Below are 20950 nucleotides of genomic sequence, written 5' to 3'. Positions count from 1 at the left end.
CGATCGCAGAACGCCGAGCCGCGGGGCTGGGCGGGGGCCGCCCGCCGCCCGCCACCCGCCCGCCCGCGGGGTGGGCTCCAGGGGGCGCCCTCACGCGAGGGGCAGGCGCTCCTGTTCCAGAGACCGGCCGGCAGGGGCCGTGGCGGGGCCTTCTCTCCGCTCCTCCTCAGCGCCCTCGCGGCTCCGGTAGTCGCCGCCCCCCCCCGGGGCCCCCGGGCCTCCGGCCGCCGCCATGAAGCTGCGGGTGCGGCTCCAGAAGCGGACCTGGCCGCTGGATCTGCCCGACGCCGAGCCGACGCTGGGCCAGCTGCGCGCGCACCTGAGCCAGGCCCTGCTGCCCACCTGGGGCTTCGGGTAGGCGGGGGGCGGGGCGCGGGGGGGCTCCCCGCCTGCGGCGGGCGGTCACGTGAGGCGGGGCGGCGGGCGGCGGGGGTAGGGCCCGCGGGACTGTGACGCGCGGAGGCCCGGGCGGCGCGGGCGCGGGCGCTGCGGCTCGGCGGCCCCCGGCTTGCGGCCGACATGGCCCGGCGTCCCGGGGACCCGGTTCCCCTGCAGGGTGAGCCGTCGCTTTCGTTTCTGCCGCAGAGGAAGCCGGGGACCGGCCGGGGCGCGGGGGCTCGGCTCCGGGGGGACTTTCCCGGGCTCGGTGGGGTCGCAGGGTGCCGGGGAACACGTCAGGAAAGTTCCCGAAGTTAGGGACCGGCCCACGCTCCGAGGCCGCCGGGAGCCGGCTGGAGGCTGCGCCGGGCGCGTGCGCGTGCGCGTGCGCGGCCGCGGTGGGACCCGGTTCGGGGTGTGGGTGCTGCGGGAGCTTCTGGTTCCCCGGCCCAGCTGTTGCTTTTTTGCTAAAACTAAGGTAAACGTGGGTCTTGGGGTGACCCTGGAGGGCTTGCAGTTTGGGGGCGGCGACGTTGAGAAGTCAAGGACCGGAATCCGCTATTAATTTAATGGGGCTGCAAATGAGACTTTGTTTCCACAGTGTTTTCCGGGGATGACAGTCTGGGGGCAGGGGGACAAAGCTAAGCGTGGACCCCTTCGCATACTGAGCGAGCGAATTTGGCATTTGAGTGTGCTGAGGACACAAAAGGGTAGTCCTAGGGCTTTTTAGGTGAATTCTTCAAAAAAAACCTTTCTGTTAATTAAGCGGATTTAAAAAAATATATTTTATTTATTCGTGAGACACAGGCAGAGGGAGAAGCAGGGTCCCTGCGGGGAGCCGGGTGCGGTACTGATCCGGGCACCCCGAGATCACGAGCTGGGCCAAAGGGAGACGCCAACCGCTGAGCCCCCCAGGTGCCCCTAAGTGGATCCTTTTTCTGAGACTTTTATAGATTTTGACTTTATTTTTAGGGAATAGAATAAAATGAGGCCATGTTATGAACTTGTCACCTTTGGTTTTTCTGGTTAAGGCACTATATTAAAAGTAAGCCTGTTTTTTCTCCAAATTAAAAATGAGATTTTAACTGTTAGGTGTTGTATTAAGTGACACGCCTATTGTTATTTCTTGGTGGTAAGCCTAAGCATTTTGTATGTTAATGTCATTACCCCACCAGAAATCTCAAAAGGACCTTCTTTTTCAAATATTCTTTCAGGGATCCCTGGGTGGCGCAGCGGTTTGGCGCCTGCCTTTGGCCGAGGGCGCGATCCTGGAGACCCGGGATCGAATCCCACGTCGGGCTCCTGGTGCATGGAGCCTGCTTCTCCCTCCGCCTGTGTCTCTGCCTCTCTCTCTCTCTCTGTGACTATCATAAATTAAAAAAATAAAATGAAACATTTTTTCATATGTATGTATGTGTATTAATATTTTTTTTAATTAAGGGCACTCCTGAAAGGACTGTTTAAGAGCCCAAGTTAGTTTCTCCTTTGGGTTTGTTTTTATAGTTGAGGCTGGTTAACTGGAAGGAATGTAAGCTTCAGCTTCTGAAAGTAAATTCATTCTTCTGAAAATATGTTCACTTTATAATAAATGGGTAGTTTTAAAATACAACGGTAGGACACTATTATTTTTAAAGTGTCTTCACTGAGCAAGTGGATCTGGGTCTGACATGAATATTTTTTAAAGGCCTGGTGTTTCTAAGATAGCATTTTCTGATGAATTTGAATTTTTTTTTTTTCAGTTTGAGAAAACCAGTTTTTAACCCCTCCACTGGAAAGTTATATGTTACTTTAGAAGTAGCTCTTCCCTTTTCCTAAATGGGGAGGGAAGGCCAGCATTTTTATTAATTATATGGTTCTTAAGCTTTTCTACAGGTAGTTGTTTGGATGAACATTGTATTAACATTGTTAAAAAAAAAAAAAACCTTTTGCTGTGACAGATGATCCATAAACACATAGTTCATATGAGACATTTTTCTCTTGGGATAGTGTTTTTTGGGGGGGCATCTTCAGCATTTATTCATGGGTTTGAAAACAGAAGCATAACTATTTATTTCCTAATAAGCAGGAGTAGTTTCTAAAATTTTAGTAATTTCTCTACCAAAGACACTTTAATTGGTAAGAAAAAGTATTTTTACATGTGAAAGAAAATGAATTATTTTGCGTACTTTTGAAAATGCAGCATTGCAAGAATAAACAGAACATGATTTTCAAATCCTTGGTTAACCTCTCAAAAAGTTAATGAAGTTAGCATTGCTGAGTCTAAGTGTCTTATAAAATGTGCAGTGGTTTGTTAATTACTCCGCACCACTATGTGATGAAATGATGGATATTCCCTCAAATCAGAGAGCCTATGATGTGGAAGGGAGGAGAGTTTGTTTCAGGCTAATTTGAGCTCCTGTTTAGCAGTGGACTTTGGGATTTGTGCTGTTGTCATTACAAAAGACATCATACATAACTGGTTATCAGTAACAAAGGCAACCTTGTACTTAACAGTGGGAGGGATGCATTTATACTCGGTCCTCTATATACTCATGTTTTTGTGATTGTTAGTATTTATCTTGGACATGGGTCTAGTGTTTTGGAAGAGACATAGCTGACTGTCCTGTAAATACATTGACTAGGGAGCCCTTATTTCAGTTTCATTTCCATCTTACCAACTGATGTTTGTTGGTTGCAGGTTTTTTTTTTTTCTTTTGAGGATTTTATCTGTTTATTCATGAGAGAGAGAGAGAGAGAGAGAGAGGCAGAGACACATGCAGAGGGAGAAGCAGGTTCCCTATGGGGAGCCTGATGAGAGACTTGATCCCAAGACCCCAGGATCACGATCTGAGCCAAAGGCAGATGCTCAACCACTGAGCCACCCAGGTGCCCTGTTGGTTGCATTTATTCCACAAATATTTGCCAAGAGCGGGAGATACAGTTTTGAACTGGACAGATAACGACCTTATGAAAAATTTAAATTCTAGTGGTGGGGGTGGAGAAGAGATGATAAATAGGGAATTTTTAAACAGTGATGTTAAAATAAAACTAAAACATGAGAGTGGAATAGAGTGACGGAGGCTAGGTGGAAGGAATATCAGAAGAGGTGGTATTTGAATTACTGGAATGATGAGAGTCAGTCCTTTGAAGATCTGGAAGAGCAAATGCTGAGGACCAGAGGCTGCAGTGAGGTTGATTTGTTTTGAAGAAGGGATAGAAAGCTTATATTGGCAGAGAACAGTGAGTGAGGGGACGGAGTGGATGTGGTAGGAGCACTGGGGAAGGGTCACATGGTAAGTGTCGGAGGCCATGTTAAAGATTCTGTTCCGGTTTCAAAATAGAAGCCTTGGAGGATTTTCAGCAGAGGAATGATGTGATGTGATTTGTATTTTAAAAGAGCTATATTTCATTGACTGAATCTTAAACTGCTGTCAGTCTTAAGATGTATGTTGTTTTATGTAATGCTAAAGGGGAAAATGCTGGCAATTAAGCTGTGATGTGTCATCAATTTTTTTTTTGTCATCAATTTTAAGAAGCGTCCCTGTTTTGAAGATAGCATAATTACAAAAGATGTAAAATATGTATGTTAGAATTGACGAGAACATGGATGGATTAATGATAGAGAATTACCATATTGTGTCCCCCAGGCTAGAATTGTAGCCATTAGAGATCTATAACCCAGGGAATGTGGTGCTAAGAACAAATAATTTTGATAGTTTTTTGTAAAGCCTTGGCTTCTTTTTTATTTTTGTTTTCATTATTTTATTCTCCCAGGATCATAACATGTACCTTACGTATATTCCCAGGTAATGGTAGGTAGCTCTTACTATCCTTATCCATCTTTCTTGGCAGTTCTGATACCCGGTTTGCAATCACATTGAACAACAAGGATGCCCTCACTGGAGACGAAGAGACCTTGGCTTCATATGGGATTGTTTCTGGGGACTTGATATGTTTGATTCTTGAAGATGCCATTCCAGCACCTAATTTACCTTCATCCACAGATTCAGAGCATTCCTCACTCCAGAATAATGACCCACCTTCTTTGGCCGCCAGCTCCAATGGGTCCAGCATACAGAATGAACAGCCCAGTAATTCATTCCAAGGACAGGCAGCCCAAACTGATGTCTGGAATGATGACAATATGGTAGGTATTAATAGCAAAATGAGAAATGAGGTGGTTGACAAAGCATACTTGAATACCTCAGTTGGATTCTCTATCAGTCAGGATAATTATTAGTAGTAGATTGTAGATTATAGTCTTGTAGAAATTTTTAAACTGCTAAATGCCTGGACCATTACTTGACTGCCATTCGAGAGAACCCAGGTTTTACCTGTTTATTTCGTTCAGACCTTTTCTCCTTCAGATAAATTGTCCCTTGGCTCCTTTTGCTGCCTATGAGCTCGTGATTCCCAGCCTCACCACTCTTGTCTGTTCAGGCTATCTAGAGTCCAGTTATTTCCAAATTATTTGCAGGACATTTATACCTGGATTTTAAGCACTGCTGTCTCACCGTTTGTGCCAACATCAATTTGGAAATATGAACTAATGTTCTCTTCTCAAACCAGCCATTCTGTCAGTGGCACCACTGTTTTCCTTGAGTTTAACACCCTGGAGTGATTTTTGATGCCTTATATCCAACCTCTTAACAAGCCATGTCAGTTTTGCCTTTCCATTCCAGGCTTCCAATGTCTGTCCTTCAGTCTGCTTTTTGTGTTCAAGTTTTCCCTGCACAGTTTTGATTATGTGGTTCCCTTGCTTGTCCCATAACTATGTCACTGATTCTACCTGTGCGTATAATTTTTGAGCTGAAAAAGACCTGTCTGTGTTTAACCCTATCATCTTAGGAGGAAAATGTTGCCTCTCTTCCTGTACCCAATTTTTAAGGTTTTTTGGGGCTAGTTTGTGTTCTTCCCGCCAGTGAACTATCATCTCCAGTCAGACTCCTTTATCATTTTCCCCGTACCAACCAGCACATTCATATGTTCTCAATGGCGTGCGCGCGCGCGCGCGCACACACACGCACACACACACACACACACACACACACACACACACACACACACAGCCTACCCACTGTTTCATGCCTTTGCTCTTGCTATCCCCCAGCTGGGAATGCATGGCCTTTCCTCCCTCTCCTTTCTCTGCCCATCTTCCAAGGTCTTGTCAGCCACAGCCCAGGGACTGTCTCATTTCTTTGTATTGATGATCCTTATTGCCTTGGTGCTTACTAGGCAATTGATTTCAAAGCTTTTTATTTCTGGTATGGAACAAATGATCACACGTATTATTTAGTTTTTAAGACTGTGCTGTTGTGTTCATTGTTTTTTTGTGTATACTTATCACTTCAGCTTAGTTTCTTTCTTTCAGACCTTAAACATTTGTGAGTATAAGTATGCATTGTGCTGTCATGGCATTAAGTACAGGACAGATATTAAGAAACACTTTTTAAAAGATTGGTAAAGTATGAAAATCATCTATGTCAAGATTTCTTTCTTTTTTTAAGAGACTGCGCACGCTGAAGCAGGGGCAGGGAGGGGCAGAGGAAGAGGGAAAGAGAATCTTAATAAGCAGGCTCCATGCCTAGCTAGTGTGGAGCCCAGTGTGGAGCTCGGTCGGAGCCCAGTGTGGAGCTCGGTCTTGTGACCCTGAGATCATGACCTGAGCCAAAATCGAGAGACATTTAACTGATTCAGGTGTCTCAGAGATTTTAAATAATGTATCCAGAGAGATTAAATGATTTAAAAAGTCTTTATAAGGCTCAAAATGTTTTTATGATTTTTTAAAAATATTTATTATGTATCCATTTTTCTGTTCATGGAGGGAATCTAGGGAATAAGTAATAGAATATTTAGGCACATATTTAAATTAAATTTCTAAATCTTCTTTGCTGATAAACTCATTCAGATATTCTGGTAGAAGGGTCCATTCCTTTTACCTTTGTGTACTTGTAAAATGTCCTGTAAGAACTTTTCACTGTGACATTTATTTTACTAGTTTCCTTTTGGAAAATTTTGAGAAATTAATGTTGCTTCAGGTTAGTCATTTCAATTTTAAAAGCATGTTTTGTATTCTAAGACTTGTATAGGGTGACTGTAAAATCTTAGTGTGGAAGGTGAGTTTGAAATCTCATAAGTATACATTAAGTGCTTGAAACAGAGATCCGCTAATTGTAGAATGAAGTATTAGTAAAGGAAAATAGGTAAAACTAGAAGCAATAGGAAAATTTTACTCTTTTAATTAAGTGTAAATTAATTTTCTTATTTCATACATTTGGGGATTCTCTTAGTACTTGTTGAGTCTTTAATGGAGAAAGGGATAGCCTGGTATCAGACCCTAATGTTAACCCTAAACTTAATTTTAATTACTTGTTCTATCATTTGTAAATAACATGACAAATGATCTGTTTAGAGAGGTGGTGTTGAACATTTTTCTCCCATTCCACATGCATGAAGAATATGATAAATATTTATATCAGAATGGCTCAGAATGTCAGTGGTTCTCGTGGAGAGGGAGTAAGGTTTGATAAGCCCACCAGGGGATTCTGATATCTTCCTCCCATGGCATTATTAGTTTAGAGTAACTCTTTTTTTAGTATTTTTTCCACATATATTGTCTCCTACACAACTGTAAGTAGCAAATAGCCAAAAGTTAGGTAGAGTAGGTAAGTAAGAAGCAAAGAGCTTACATACTTCATAATTTAAGTGTTAAATGGTTTTAATAAGTAGTTTCTATCAGAAATATGATAGAGCTTCCTTTCTGGGTAGTACAAATTCTCATTGGCCTCTAGGTTTTAACAAATGAATTTTAAGCTTTTCCATAAGCCAGTAAGGGTTAGGTCCTCAGGGATTTCAGAAGACCAGCCTCTTGCTCCTATAAATTTAGCCACCCTTTCGTTAATCCTACATAATTTTAATTTCCTCTGCCCCTTCTTTAATGGAAATGTGAACTTAAAGAGAAGATACATGTGTTTTATATCAAGTTGGAGCACATGAGTAAGAAACAAATCTGAGCAAAATTAATATAGGTAACAGTCTTACTGAAGCAGCATATTGTGTCTGAAAGCCTGAACTGCCAATCTGGAGATTTTGGTTCATTTCAGGTTTTTATTAGCTGGTAAACTTGATTTTGTTTTTAAATCTGAGTCACCATTGAAACATGTTTAAAAAGGCATCAGTTGACTTGCCTGTTTTATAGAATTTTTGTATGGTGCAAATGAGAAGACACTGAAAACAAAACCATTAGGAAATTGTGAGATACTGTCCTTAATATTGGTGCAGCAAGCATTTGTTGAGCACCTACTATGTGCCAGATACTGTACTGGGTCTGCAAAAGTGGGTGACATGTAGTCTGTTCCTTTCTAAGCTTGCAGTCCTGGTGGGATGTAGATGTGTGATCAGGAAAGTGCAATGCAGTGTGCAGTAGCTAAGGCGTTTGCAAGGCAGGTTGGTAGTCTGTACTACCTCTTTTGCAGAGGTGGGGAATGCTGGCATGGGAAGGAAGGGACTGGCAGGAAGTGGGCTTGACAGAGCAGGGACCTGATGAAGTGATAAAAGGCCTTGTATGCTAAGGAGGTTTAGCAGTTTGGACTTCATTTTCTAGGCCTGCGTTTGGTCAGCATGTTGTCTGTGAAGGTGTTATGGGGATGCTGAGCATTGAGGAAGGAGTGTGGTGGTTCTTGGCTAAGTATGATGCACACATTATTGGGATTGGACTTGTCAGAGCTCTGTAATGCCACTGTGTATTTTGTGAATACGGAGGGTGAGGTTCAGTGCTGTAGCATGTAGCAGTTTCCAAACCTAGTTGATTATAGAACTCTTTTCCTGAGGACATCTAGGGCTACATTCCAAGGCACAATTTCGGGAAATGCTGCTGTCTGCATTGGGGAAATACTGGGAAATTTTAAGCTGGGACATGCGACATAGTTGGATTCTTAATTGTCAAAAACTCTGGCAGCAGTGGATGGAATATGTTGGAAAACCAAGTGGAGTCGGGGATACTTGGGGAGGCTGCTACTGGAAGCCAGGAGGTAGAGTCTTAAGTACCATTGGGGAATAGTTGGGCAGATTCTAGGGATGTTTAGGAGGTAGATTCAGTGGAACTTTGAAGACCAGTCACGTGGGAGGTGGAGTTTAGTATGGTGGAGGGAGAAGGCTAGGTTGATTTCCAGGTTTTGGCATACTGGCCAGAATTAATGGAGATAGGGAATTCAAGATGGAGGAGTAGATTGCTGGCTCATAATTAGGAGGGCTCACTTAAAATGTGTCCCATTTCTGAAACTAATAATGTGCTTTGACTTTGAGTACTCATTTGAGTTCACTTTAGGATACAATGTAAACTGTGTAAAAATAAAAGTCTATTTAATGAATTCACACTTTTTGTTATCTTTTTCAGTCGGGACCTAGTCAGAATTTTGAAGCTGGGTCAGTTCAAGATGTTGTGGATATGGAAGAGGGCACAGGTGTCTTTCCCTTGGAACCGATGCTCTGCAGTGAATCGGTGGAAGGGCAAGTGCCACATTCATTAGAGATCCTGTATCAGTCAGCTGACTGCTCTAATCCCAATGATGCCTTGATAATATCGATACATCTTCTCATGTTGGAGTCAGGTTACATACCTCAGGTGAGACTATGAGCAGAAATCAAATGTCTTATTAGCGTTTCTCGTTGGGAATGGTGATGTATTAATAAACATCACTGGGGTACTGTGGTATTCTAGAGTTCTGTATTAAAGACAAAAGATGATGTAGGATAACATGTAGTAAAACTGTGGGTCAAGACTGGGATGGGCATGTGTACATGGATGGCTCACTGAGTTATTTCTGATGTTAATGGCTTTGAATTGCCAGTAATCTAGTAAGATTAATTGAGGGAGAGGGTCTTTCTTTCTTTCTTTCTTTCTTTCATTCATTCATTCATTCATTTTCCATTTGGTAAGTATCTCCAGTGACAGATGCAGTGCTTTTGTCCCTGCTCTCAGGTTGCTTATAGTCCAGGAGTGGGGGAGAGAGGCAGTTTACAATCTGTCATACTATATTGGTTAAATTCTAGGACAGATATCTGTGTATTTGGGATGCCACAGAGTCATGGAGGAGAACAGAGTGTCTCGGTGTGCCTGAGGATACCTGGGGATCTTACTAATGCATATTCTGCTGTAGTAAGTCTAGGATAAAGCCTGAGCCTCTGCATATGCCCACACAGTAGTGATGCTGCTGGTCTGTGGGCCATGTTATGAGTAACAGAGCTGTAGAGCAATTCAGTGATCATTGAACACCCGCAGCCTCAAGTGCTCTGAGCTGGGAAATCAGGATATAAGGAGTCTGTAAGCGGGGGAGAGAAACAAATAAAAAGAAAAATATGATGTATTCTAACATAATAGAAGTGTGTAGCAATAGGAGTATGAACAGAATGTTAGGGTGTAGAAGAGAATGACAAACAGGATTTTTTTTTTTAAAGGCCTCACAAACAAAATGATCTTTGAGCTGTAGGTCTTGAATAATGATAGGGCTTTGCTGGGCAGAGATGTGAGTCTTTAAAGAGAGAAATCAATCCCTGTCTCATTTTTCTATCAAAATTTTACTAACGATAGTAATGATTTGACAAACTTTATTAAGGGGACTGTATGGAATGCTTATTTCCAGACAAGTTAGGGGCCTCTTGGATTTTTAGTCTTTATGAGAGTAATACTTTTCCTCATTATTTGTTTCTTTCATTTCATTCCCCAGGGGACTGAGGCTAAAGCTCTGTCCATGCCTGAGAACTGGAAGTCAGGTGGTGTGTATAAGCTGCAGTACACGCATCCTCTCTGCGAGGGCGGCTCTGCTGCTCTCACCTGTGTGCCTTTGGGAACGCTGATTGTCATAAATGGTAATTGGATGGCATGGCCACGGTTGTCAGTTTACAGAGCTGACCTACCTGTTCCTCTCCAGACATCTTCTGGCTGCTTCAGTGACTGGCTGTCGTGATCTAGTTGAGTTTTTCCTGGCTCTTAATCCCTAGGCCGCTGATAACACGAGTCTGAAAGGTCATAGGATACATGGGTTGATGTTCAGTCCGGCAGACTTCTCTCCCAGGGCAGCCATGCCCTTCAGCTATACCCTTGTGATGCTTTTGCTTCAGGGGGTGTTGTAATCATCGGAATGAGATGATCTATCACATATGGGCTCTGTCTGCCTGTGGATGACTTTATGTTTATTTTTTTGACCGAGGTCTGGAGCTGAGAGAGGTGGTAAGAGGTGATTGAGTGGGGATCACTTTTGATCCTGTCTCTGAACAGTGATGCTTACAAACACAGCTAAGCACTGCCTTAGTGTGTGTGTGCTTGTCCCCCACACCCACGCCATCAGGAAGGTCACTCTGAGTAGTTGCTTTGTGTAGTTTTCTTTTATATTGGCAGTTTCACAGGGATTGCTGTGCATTCCATTTTTGTATTTCATTTTAGCTCGATGCCATCAGAAGTCTCTATCTACCCGTGATCTGTGGAACGATCCCATAATCACACATTCTGGAGAGCTAGCGGAGTGACTGGAATCTTTCCTTTCTGCTCTGCCCCTTTTTTTTTTTTTTTTCTGCTCTGCTTTGATTTTTAAGGTTTATCCCCTAAGCTGGATAAGATAGTATGGTGAGATTGGAATGACTGCATTTTCAATTTTCCAGGAGAGCTCACCTTTCATGGAGCAAAGGCAGTTGCTTCCATACACCTTAGCCCCTGGTCTCAGCAGCTACTGGTTCTGCTGAGTTGGAGGAGGCGGCTTAGGAGACCCCGTATTGCCACTTGAACCTGGAGCAGCACCACGTTTGTCTGTTGCATTTATTGAGGTCTCTTGTAAAATTTTGTTTGAAAAATGTTTGTTCTGCAAAAATTTATTTTGAAAACCATCATCCTAAACTGTCTTGATCTTTGAAATGAAAGATAGTTCCAGGTCCCTCGTGATGTGATTTCTGCTACTTCCCTTTAATCACTAACTAGATTCTTTGAAATGTTCCTTTCAAGTCTCAGATTTGAACAGCTTTAACAGCTTTGGTGGTATCCCCATTTGTCAGGATGTGACTTTCCAGTGGCAGGAGGACTAGTTCTGTCTCCTCAGTGTTCATCACAGTGAGCAAGTGAAACTTCCCACTGGGAGTTCTTAACACGGAACGTCAGTAGTTTCTGCCTCCCCGTTGTTCTGCTGCATCCCATCATAACTGCAAGGCTGAAGCTACCCAGCAGTACATGGGAGGTGCTCATGCTCATTTTTGCCTCTGTTTCTTAGAAAAGCACTTGAACATCGTGGGTAATAGCCTCTCTTCACTGGTGTCAGAATCTGTAACATAAAGCGAATGGCTGCTAGATCTCTCCATGGTTTCTTAGTTTCTGTTATCTTGTTCTTTTACTGTTCTTGGCACATCAGCTACTTGCAGACTTGTGTGGCAGCCAGCCACTCCAGGCTTGATTCTTTGAAAAGGAGCAGTGTGTCCATAAGTCTTTCCTTCACCCAGGACCTCCTGCTCAGGGCACATGTGCATAAGCACATCACTGGCCTTTCATGGAATGAGATGAAGTGCGCCTTTGTATATATGATTAACATTTGAACCCTCTGGTGATGTCAAGAAGATTGGTCCTTTGGGTCTAGAAAGATGATGTGAAAACTTAGCAGGATTCTTTTAATAAACAAGGAAAGATTTATTGCCAAGGGTTAAATAAAAAAATAAGTGGAGTTTTTAGTGACTTTGTTAGAAGTAATGGATTTGTTATGTTTCACTGCCTCTTACTAACCTTGCTGTATATCTTTAAGTTACTAATAAGGTGCTATTGGTAATACCTATTGGGTTTTATATAAAGGGTGCATACTTTAGTTTTTTTTTTTTTTTAAGATTTTATTCATGAGAGACAGAGAGAGAGAGAGAGGCAGAGACACAGGCAGAGGGAGAAGCAGGCTCCACGCAGGGAGCCCGATGTGAGACTTGATCCTGGGACTCCAGGATCACACCCTGAGCTGAACACAGGCACTCAACTGCTGAGCCACCCAGGCACCCCATACTTTAGTTTTTTAAAGGTGTTTTAGAGTGATTTTACTTGATGTGATAGCAGCTTTACACTTTGCTGTGAGGGAAGGAAATAAACATAGAGCACTTTGTTTTCTGTAACGTGTCCTTTGTATGTTGGGACAGGGAAATGCAAACCCATGCTAAAACATGAAGGCCATTAATGAACTGACAAGAATTGTGTGTCTCTCTTTTCCTTATTTACAGCTACTCTAAAGATCAACACTGAGCTCAGAAGTGTGAAAAGATTGCAGCTGCTGCCAGAATCATTTATTTGCAGAGCAGAACCAGGTAAGAAAAGCATGATTGAACTTTGGGGATGAAGCTTTGAGATGCTCACTTTAGAACACCTGAAAGGAAATGTCTGAGAGATTGAAACTTTCTGAATGAGATTAAAGCAAATTTAAGACATGTTGCAGAGTATCTATTTCTTCCCTGCTTTTCTTAGAGTCTTGGAGTGCTGGGTTATATTTATATTGCCATTATGGAATGACAGAAGTATGTAATTCATCCCACACTATGCTGATATTCCTAATTTCTGAATTAATCTTTGGATTTTTCCAGCATCATATTTAACCAATATGGAGAGGATCTGTGTTTTGTGGAATTTGTACAGTGCACCGTCATTAGTGAAGATGATTGGAGGAAAAACTACTCAGAATGTTGGCTTAAACCAGCATAGACTTGGTTGCTGTTTGATCAGATTGGAACTTTACGAGAAGTTGCCATTCTAGGCACAGTTTTGCTTGTATCCTATAAGATTATTAATAAATGCAGAGACAAGTTTTGTTTTTTCAGTTAAATCCAAGGATGAGATGCAGGTAGGCAGTTGAAGGAGAGGACATGAGAGGGAAACTCACATCTTTAAGTGCTCGTTTTATGCTGGACCTGCGCCTTGACAGATGCAATTCCATTTCATTCTCCTAGTAAATTTAAGAGGGTTTTAAAATCCAGATGTGGCATAGGGTGGTGCCCTGGGGTGGTGGCAGTAACAGCGGTGTCCTTGAGAGAAGGCTGCCTAGATCTAGGTCTTTGCTTTGAAGTTCTAGAGACTTACTTTTGTTGGTTCCTTGGGGACTTCGGGCCATGAGTTCCATGAATCTCCATGAACCCAAACTGATGGGTAAGCGGGATGGGCAGATACATGTTTATAATGGTCTCTGAACATGTAACATCAAACTAGACCAGTGTTTTCTCAGCCCTCTTTTCATGATCAATTCCCTGAGGAGCTTTTGTAGAAAATTCATCCTCCATCTATTCTCTCCCAAATTTTAATACCATAGATAGACTGTGTTTTCATTTGTGTACTGTGGTCCTTTGGAGGGTCAAACCAATGGTAGAGCTAGGGCTTTTGTTTTGTTTTGTTTTGTTTGCCCTTTAAGAACCAGTTCTTGTCCCATTGTGCATGATGCTGCCCCTGTTGGAGATGTATAAACTAGACTGATAAAGCTCTGAAGATGGTCTTACCTTTGGGACCAGAAAAACTTGAAATTCCTTGGCCACAATGCTATATTCCTCTGACACTAGGGAGGACCTGCTTTGAGAGTAGAAATACGCTACACTCCACAATAGCAGAGGTTATTATGTGCATTTTACAGATTAGCAGACATGTCTAGAGGAGGTTAAATTACTTCAAGGTCATAGAGCTAATAAATGGTGGAATTCAAGATTGGAATAGATTTGACTCCTGAGCCTATTTTTAAAGAAAACTTTTATAGGAATGTAGTTCAGATTCATATTTCTTATCTGGTTTCTGTTAAAGAGACAGGAAGTGAAGGGGAAGAAGAAAATTAATACTGTTCTATTACAGTAAGTTGACTGTATTAATTAAATATTTTTAATATAGTACTTTTATGTTGGGTAAGGTTATATAGCGCTGCTCATTTGACAAGTCATTTTAATTACTTTTTATTGTGGTTTATAATAGTGTACTTCATATATACTTATTTATAAGTTCCCAGTTACTTTTATAATAAATAACTGAAGGAAAAACTTGTTTAAAAAGGTCAGTTTTCACACATGAATAAAGGCCATAAACCAAATTGATTTTTTAAAACATCTTGACATTTTATTTCAAGTCAAGATTGTAGTTCATGCAGTGAAGATTTAGAGTTTTGCTATGTATCTTTTCTTGTTTCATTATCAAATTAAAAGGAGTGTTTTATTTCTTAGAGATAGTGAAGGAGCTAGTCACAGAATGGGGGGGGAGCAGGCATAAACTGATTATCTGTTTTTCACTTTACATCTTAATGAGTCTTTGGTGCAGTGGTGGTGTCTCCTTTAGACAGGTGAGCAAGCCAATGTGGGCCAGAGAGTTCAAGGTTGTATACCTGGTACAAATAAGTGGAACCGCAATGGGGACTTCAGTGGTATTTGGCAGTGTTTCCCATGCAGTGTACAGGTGAATCATCTGGGCATCTTATGAAAATGCAGATTCTGATTATGAAAACATAGGTTTGAGATTCAGTAGTGCTGAACAGTTTCCAGGTGATGCCAGGTCTGGTGACCTGTGACACACACTCTGGAGTAGCAGTGAGGTGGCTAAAATGGGTGCGTGGAAGCCGGACTTAGATTTTGTACCCTGCTCTGCCACTTACTGTAAGGCCTTGGACAGGCTTTCATTATCTTGTCCTGTTTTTAAAATGGGGGTCAGAGTATTTGTCTCTTACTTAGGGAGAATTACTTAGGTTGAGAGAGAGCTTGAAGAATGCTTGACACAGTTGCCAACCTGGTCATCAAGGTGACAAATACCATTCTCCTTCTGAAATCTGGAGAGTGGTCCCCCACCATACACTCCTAGCACCTGGGCAGTTGGCCAGGTGCTCAGGACATTGTGTTGTGTGTACAATTCATACCCCACAATATTTCCTACCATAACTATAGCCTGTGAGCTATATAAGTTGCCTGCAGCGCTATTTGAAACTGAGATTTTTAGCTTTACATCTAAGATTTGGTTTTCAGAGCCACACACTATATATTTCTTCTTCTTCTAGAGACTTTGGTTCATATCTGTTCGTGTAGGAATGATTTGTGAAAATTTACCACTTTGGTTTGGCAGAAGTAGAGGATACCATTTCAAGTTTTGCCACTTGATTTTGTGTTTTGGTTTTTTTTTTCATTAAAAATATATCTTCTAGGGGAAAATGTAGCCAAGATATACAAAGATCTTCAGAAGCTCTCTCGACTCTTCAAAGACCAGCTGGTGTATCCTCTTCTGGCTTTTACCCGACAAGGTGAGAGATGATAAAAGATCACAGGTCAGACAGCTAGAAAGAGTAGGAAAAGCTTATATGTTCTGCTTGTGACTCTGACATAGAGGCAGACTCCTCTGCCTCTTTTCTCCTTCTAGTGAAATTCTGCTTTTTTACAACTAAGCTTCAATGTTAATTCCTTAACATGGTTTTTACTCCCTCTTGGTGTCTCCTCAGCATCTTGTGTATCTTTATTGCAGCCTGTCCTCTGCTGTATCAATATTGTCGGTATGAGGTTTTTCCACTTGAGCTTTTAAATACCTGGAGAGCAGGGAACAGGTCTTGTCCACTTTTGTGTTCTCATGGCCCAACACAGGGTCTGGTCCTTACCTAGGTGTTCGTTCAATAAACAAATAATATATAGCCTGTAAGTTGGGTATTAGGTTTTTAAATATGATTTATTGGGCTCTATGGGTACTTTGGATATTTCACATGCATTCTTATTTAATGCTAACAACTTTGAAGGAGATTTTAGTCTCATTTTATAGATGATGAAGCTATTGTAGTGAGATTTAGAATTCATTCAAAATTTTTATATTAGCTAGCTCTTATTTGTGTTGTAATACAAAAATACTTTAAAATCTCAGTGTCTTAAAGCAAATACCTACTCTTCTCACTCATGTACCTGTTGCGTGTGGGTTAGCTGTGGCCACAGGAGTAGTCCTCCAGGATATACTCTTCTTGTAGCAGAGGGAAAAGAGGGCCAGTGGGCCAGCCATGTGTTGGTTCTTAAAGCTTTTGCTCGGAAGTGGTATGCCACTTCCACTCCTATTTCACTGGACAAAACCAGTCAAAATGGCTGAGCCTGATGGCAGTGTGGTGAGGAAGTGTAATTATAGGCTAGAAAAATGAGAATCCTAGTCTACCACAATCCTTCAGCTGGAAAGTAACTTCAGATTTATACAGATATGTGGCTTTTATCTGCTATCTGTGTATTGCGATATTTTAGGTTTCCAGTTGCCTGGGCCAAGATTGTTGTTACCACAGTCATTGTCTTTAGGTGGTGGTGATGAAGAGAAAAATGTGAATTTTAAAATCCTTTATTGATTTTGATTATCTTTGCTAGTGGAGAACAGTATCACATCTGTTTAAAGGAGCTAATAATAATTTTCATCTGACTGGAATATGTTATTGTTTTCCCTTCTTAGCTTGCTTCTGAAATTTATCTCCTTTCCTTTTTTCTAGTCTGCTAGACCTCAAATAATAGTACTTGCTAATTCTGCATGTAATCACACATTTAATTTTCAACTGAGTGAAGTAGACAGTACTATTAACCCGTCTTACAGATATGGAAATTGTCTTTCCACCAAAATAGGGAATAAGGGACTTAGAAGTAGCAATCTGGTCGCTGTGGGGTTGAAGTTTGTTGTAGGTGTTGCATACTTGGGTGAGGAAGACTACCCTCCAATTGAGGAACAAGTTGGTAACTTTTGTTAATAACTATGTGGGGAGAGCCAGATGTTCTTTACTCAGTGATACCTGTTCCTTTCTTCCTTGTAGCCCTGAATCTGCCAGACGTATTTGGATTGGTGGTCCTCCCATTGGAGCTGAAGCTGCGGATCTTCCGTCTTTTGGATGTTCGTTCTGTTCTCTCTTTGTCTGCGGTTTGTCGTGACCTCCTTATTGCTTCAAATGACCAGCTGCTCTGGAGGTGTTTATATCTGCGGGATTTTCGAGGTGATTGTTATGACATGCTAATCTCTCTTACCAAGGTCATAGTTATTTAGCTTGCCAAACGTTTTTAGTTGTAGGCTCTTTTTTTTTTTTTTTTTAAAGAGTTGCAAATAATCCTAACAGCTTTATTGGAAGATTCTAAGCCTCGTATACTTTGCCTGTATCTTGAAAATTCTTCCCATTTTTTTTTTTTTTGTGTGCGTTCCCCATAACACAAATAGCCCAGTAGATGAACTAGAGTATTTCAGGATAGTAAAAATTTCAAGTTTGATCTTTCTTTTTAGACCATCCTCCATATCTGACTTAGCGGTCTGGCGCATTTCCAAATGACTTCCATGGTTGTGACCATGTGCACAAGTTAAGAGAGCCCTGCTTGCTTCCCTGTGGCATGTTGCTGGGAAAGCTTTATTTCCATGTAATCTCATTTATGGGGACCTGGTGATCTTTGCAGCAGTGATGACAGTGGAACTTGGGGATGGGGAGATGTTACCCCAAATGTCAAAGCCCTTTACCTGTTGTATCAAGATTCCCAGATACAAGCCTGGAAGCCTGACTGGTATTTCTTTTCTGCATATCAGTGTTTTTTAAAACTGGTTTGACTCTGAGGAGGGTCATGAAATTGATGTAATGGGTCATTAAAAAAAATCAGTATGTATTTTATGAAATAGTTAAAAATTTCTATTTCAGTAGATGTATATATAGGTATATATTGTGTTGCAATGTAAAAAATATTTGTGGTTCACATCAAGAAAATGCAAATGATGGTGCTATGTATAACATACCATCTTGGCAGCTGTAAAAATCTGGCGGGTAGATTCCCTTCCTTATTTGTACTAGGAATATTATGTAGAATCGTTTGGATTGTTAAAAAACCTTTTTTTCCCTTCAAAAGAAGTGAATGACCTGGTTTTTCCGTGTCCTCCCCCTTGATTCCTAAGGTCCTTGTTTGACATTATTTATGCCCCTGAGTCCAGGGTTCAGAGTATCATTTTGTTCTAGGAGGCAGCAAGTGTCATCTCAAGTTTTAAAAAAATAATTATAGTCAAGAATGAAAAGAATGACCAGAGTATATAGAGGAACCAACCAAAAAACCAGTCTATGATAAAAAATAGGCAAAAAAGCCCTTTTATGTCATATTCAAATTCAGGTTAAAAATACAGTTAGTCTCTATTTCATTTCCAGATTGTGGTCCACAAGCTTGTCTGTAAGCCGAGGGTTCAGATTTTCTAATGAATTTCCCTATGGCCACCATGTTATGGGACTGGAACTTTTATAAAATCTTCCTTCCATGCCCATGTAATAGCTTCTCAGGAAGCCTCTCTTTTATGGAGACTCTTCATTAGACTTAAATTGAAGAGTTTCCTTTTTCCTCATTTCACATATTTCAAGTAAATAAGTATATTAAAAAATATTGAGTTGTTTGGATCATGCTTCTGTGAGTTGGGGGAAGATAACCCAGATACGGAAGGAAACTTCAGGTCCGCTTTCCCTGTAGTTCTGATGGGCTGCGATGGGCACAGATTGTCACCCAGTAGGTGTCACAGAGAGTCGGGATTAGAGGCAGCAGCCGCACTCAGATGGGACAGGGGAGGAGGCACAGCAGGGGATTGCTGGGGCAGGGAGGGCCAGGGACAGCTCATGTTCCTCCACGTCCCCTGGGTGCCCCTGCACATACTTCCCATGAGCACAGAACGGTGACCGGTGCCTTCAGCAAGAGAGGTTTGAGTGAGGCGCAAGAGGTGCAGGTCCTGCAGGATGTGGTAAACAAGTGATTCATGTTCCTTTCTGTGCTGAATGCGTAAGCTTCAGTTTCCTTAGGACAAAAGCAAAATTGCTCTTTAATGCTGGATGCATGAAGCATTTTAAATCTTTTTTTTTTTTCTTTATAGATGGTACTGTTAGAGCTCGAGACACAGATTGGAAAGAAGTAGGTATTAATATCGAGGCTAATGTTAACATAAGCACAGCAATAACTAGTGAGTTAATACATTAAGGGCATATTGATTACTTTTGTTATGTAATGAAATCTGTTTTTATTTGTTGCTCATTTTCAGTAAAGGTGTTTTTAACTTTTAGACTCAAGAAAAAGGAGTCTATCGCAGCATTGTTTTTCATCTTGACTTAATAAAAAACATTCTATCTTTCTCTGTTGCAAAAAAATTTTAAGTTGAGTTTCTGTGCTGGACTTGTCTGGCTGTTCAAGTCATTAGGATAGTACATTGTGAAAAGAATGAATGTTGTTTGATGTGCAGATGCCTGTCGTACAAGATGTTGACGGGACTGAGAGAAACGGGGAGGCTCATGGGCTGGAGGGTCCTCAGACTGTCCTCAGTGCACAGCACTACTCCTTAGGAAGATGTGCCAGCCTCTGAAATTGGCATCTCTCTTTTGTTGTGGTTTAAGTTGAGATGGAACATGATTTAGGTGAAAAAGTGAACTTAAATGCTGTTCCTCCTGCCCTCAGTACCTTAACTTTATATTCTGTGGCATGATATTTCTCAACATATATTTATGTTTTCCATGTTCAGGAAAGGCTGACCTAAAATCGTGTATTGGTTAGCTCTGGATTAGAGCCTTTACAGTACAGGTCACTCAGTGTTTCTCCAAATGGGCACAGTTGCTTGGTTGCCCTGTGGTTGAAGAGAACAGTTGGTTCAGCCTTGTATGCCCAGCCTCCTACCTACTCGTGGGGAGGGAAACTGCTAAATGTTCTCTCGTGTGCACTGGTTCCTTTGTCTGCTTCGTAGTGTGGGAAGAGGAAAGTGTAGATAGCGCAGTGGAAGCAAATTGGAACTTTGGGGAAACATCCAGATCACTTAACGGTATCTTGTTCTTGTGTTTCTACAGCTGTACAGGAAGAGGTACAAACAAAGAAAAGAAGCTCAGAGAGCGCGCCACATGATGTTCCCGCCTTCATCGCCCCACCCCATCCCCTTTGGCCCCAGCCCCTGGCACCCCAGGCCTTTTCCTCCTAGCTCTCTCCTTCCGCCAGGAATTATTGGTGGAGAATATGATGAAAGATTAACACTTCCCTTTGTTGGGGACCCCATCAATTCACTCATTCCCGGGCCTGGGGAGACCCCCAGCCAGTTCCCTCCACTCAGACCACGTTTTGATCCTGTTGGCCCGCTTCCGGGACCTCGCCCCACCTTGCCAGGGCGGGGTGGCCCGAATGACAGATTTCCCCTAAGGCCCAGCAGGGGCTGGCCAACTGACAGCAGGCCACCATTCATGTGATTGATTTGTAATCTCACTTCTGGAGCTTGTTTGGTTTTGATGTCATCTTGTTGGGGTGCTGATCTTTAGTGTTTTCTGATTGTGATGGTGAGGCATGCACTCACAGTGGCCTTTCAGTAGATCTGTTTAAAGCTCCAGGGGTGGTAGGGCCCAGAGGTCACTGTATGACCAGGTTGACCTTGGGAATAGATAGCTACTGACCTATACCACCCCCAACCCCCGCCCCGAATTCCCCTCTTGAGTGAATGAAGGTGGTTCATCGATAATGTTCTGCACCAGATTAAAAAAAAAACAAAACATATAAGTCACATGGCAGTCTTGATTTTTATTACAGAAAGAGAATACTCAGAACAGCTTCACAACATTACTTGGAGATTTCAGAATGATCAGAAAACCTATTCAAT

The 20950-nt window shown here is 42.0% G+C and overlaps 1 protein-coding gene across 2 annotated transcripts; it reads left to right on the top strand.

Moving 5' to 3' along the window:
* On the top strand, positions 1 to 20847 carry FBXO7 (F-box protein 7). Of its 2 annotated transcripts, none has more exons than XM_041755597.1 (9): positions 1 to 354; positions 4210 to 4504; positions 8753 to 8980; positions 10083 to 10224; positions 12592 to 12675; positions 15522 to 15617; positions 17136 to 17312; positions 19199 to 19236; positions 20157 to 20847. In XM_041755597.1, exons 1-9 carry the CDS (start codon positions 233 to 235, stop codon positions 20544 to 20546), a joined length of 1572 nt encoding a protein of 523 aa, XP_041611531.1. In that variant the 5' UTR covers positions 1 to 232; the 3' UTR covers positions 20547 to 20847. The 2 variants fall into 2 exon arrangements, with proteins under 2 accessions (XP_041611531.1, XP_041611532.1); XM_041755598.1 differs by lacking the exon at positions 1 to 354 and adding an exon at positions 418 to 556 and having other exon boundaries at positions 4362 to 4504.
* Positions 20848 to 20950: the final 103 nt, after the last annotated feature.

This window comes from Vulpes lagopus, chromosome 5, assembly GCF_018345385.1.
Source record: "Vulpes lagopus strain Blue_001 chromosome 5, ASM1834538v1, whole genome shotgun sequence".
Classification (NCBI taxonomy): Eukaryota; Metazoa; Chordata; class Mammalia; order Carnivora; family Canidae; genus Vulpes; species Vulpes lagopus.
Note: the sequence above shows the minus strand (reverse complement) of the source record. Positions and strands in the feature narration are given on the sequence as shown.

What these genes read in the sequence shown, in the direction of transcription:
- FBXO7 (XM_041755597.1), top strand. Translation starts at nt 233, where the DNA reads ATGAAGCTGCGGGTGCGGCTCCAGAAGCGGACCTGGCCGCTGGATCTG. An exon ending in TATTTGCAGAGCAGAACCAG is followed by an intron (nt 12,676 to 15,521) that starts GTAAGAAAAGCA and finishes TATATCTTCTAG; the next exon opens with GGGAAAATGTAGCCAAGATA. An exon ending in GAGACACAGATTGGAAAGAA is followed by an intron (nt 19,237 to 20,156) that starts GTAGGTATTAAT and finishes GTGTTTCTACAG; the next exon opens with CTGTACAGGAAGAGGTACAA.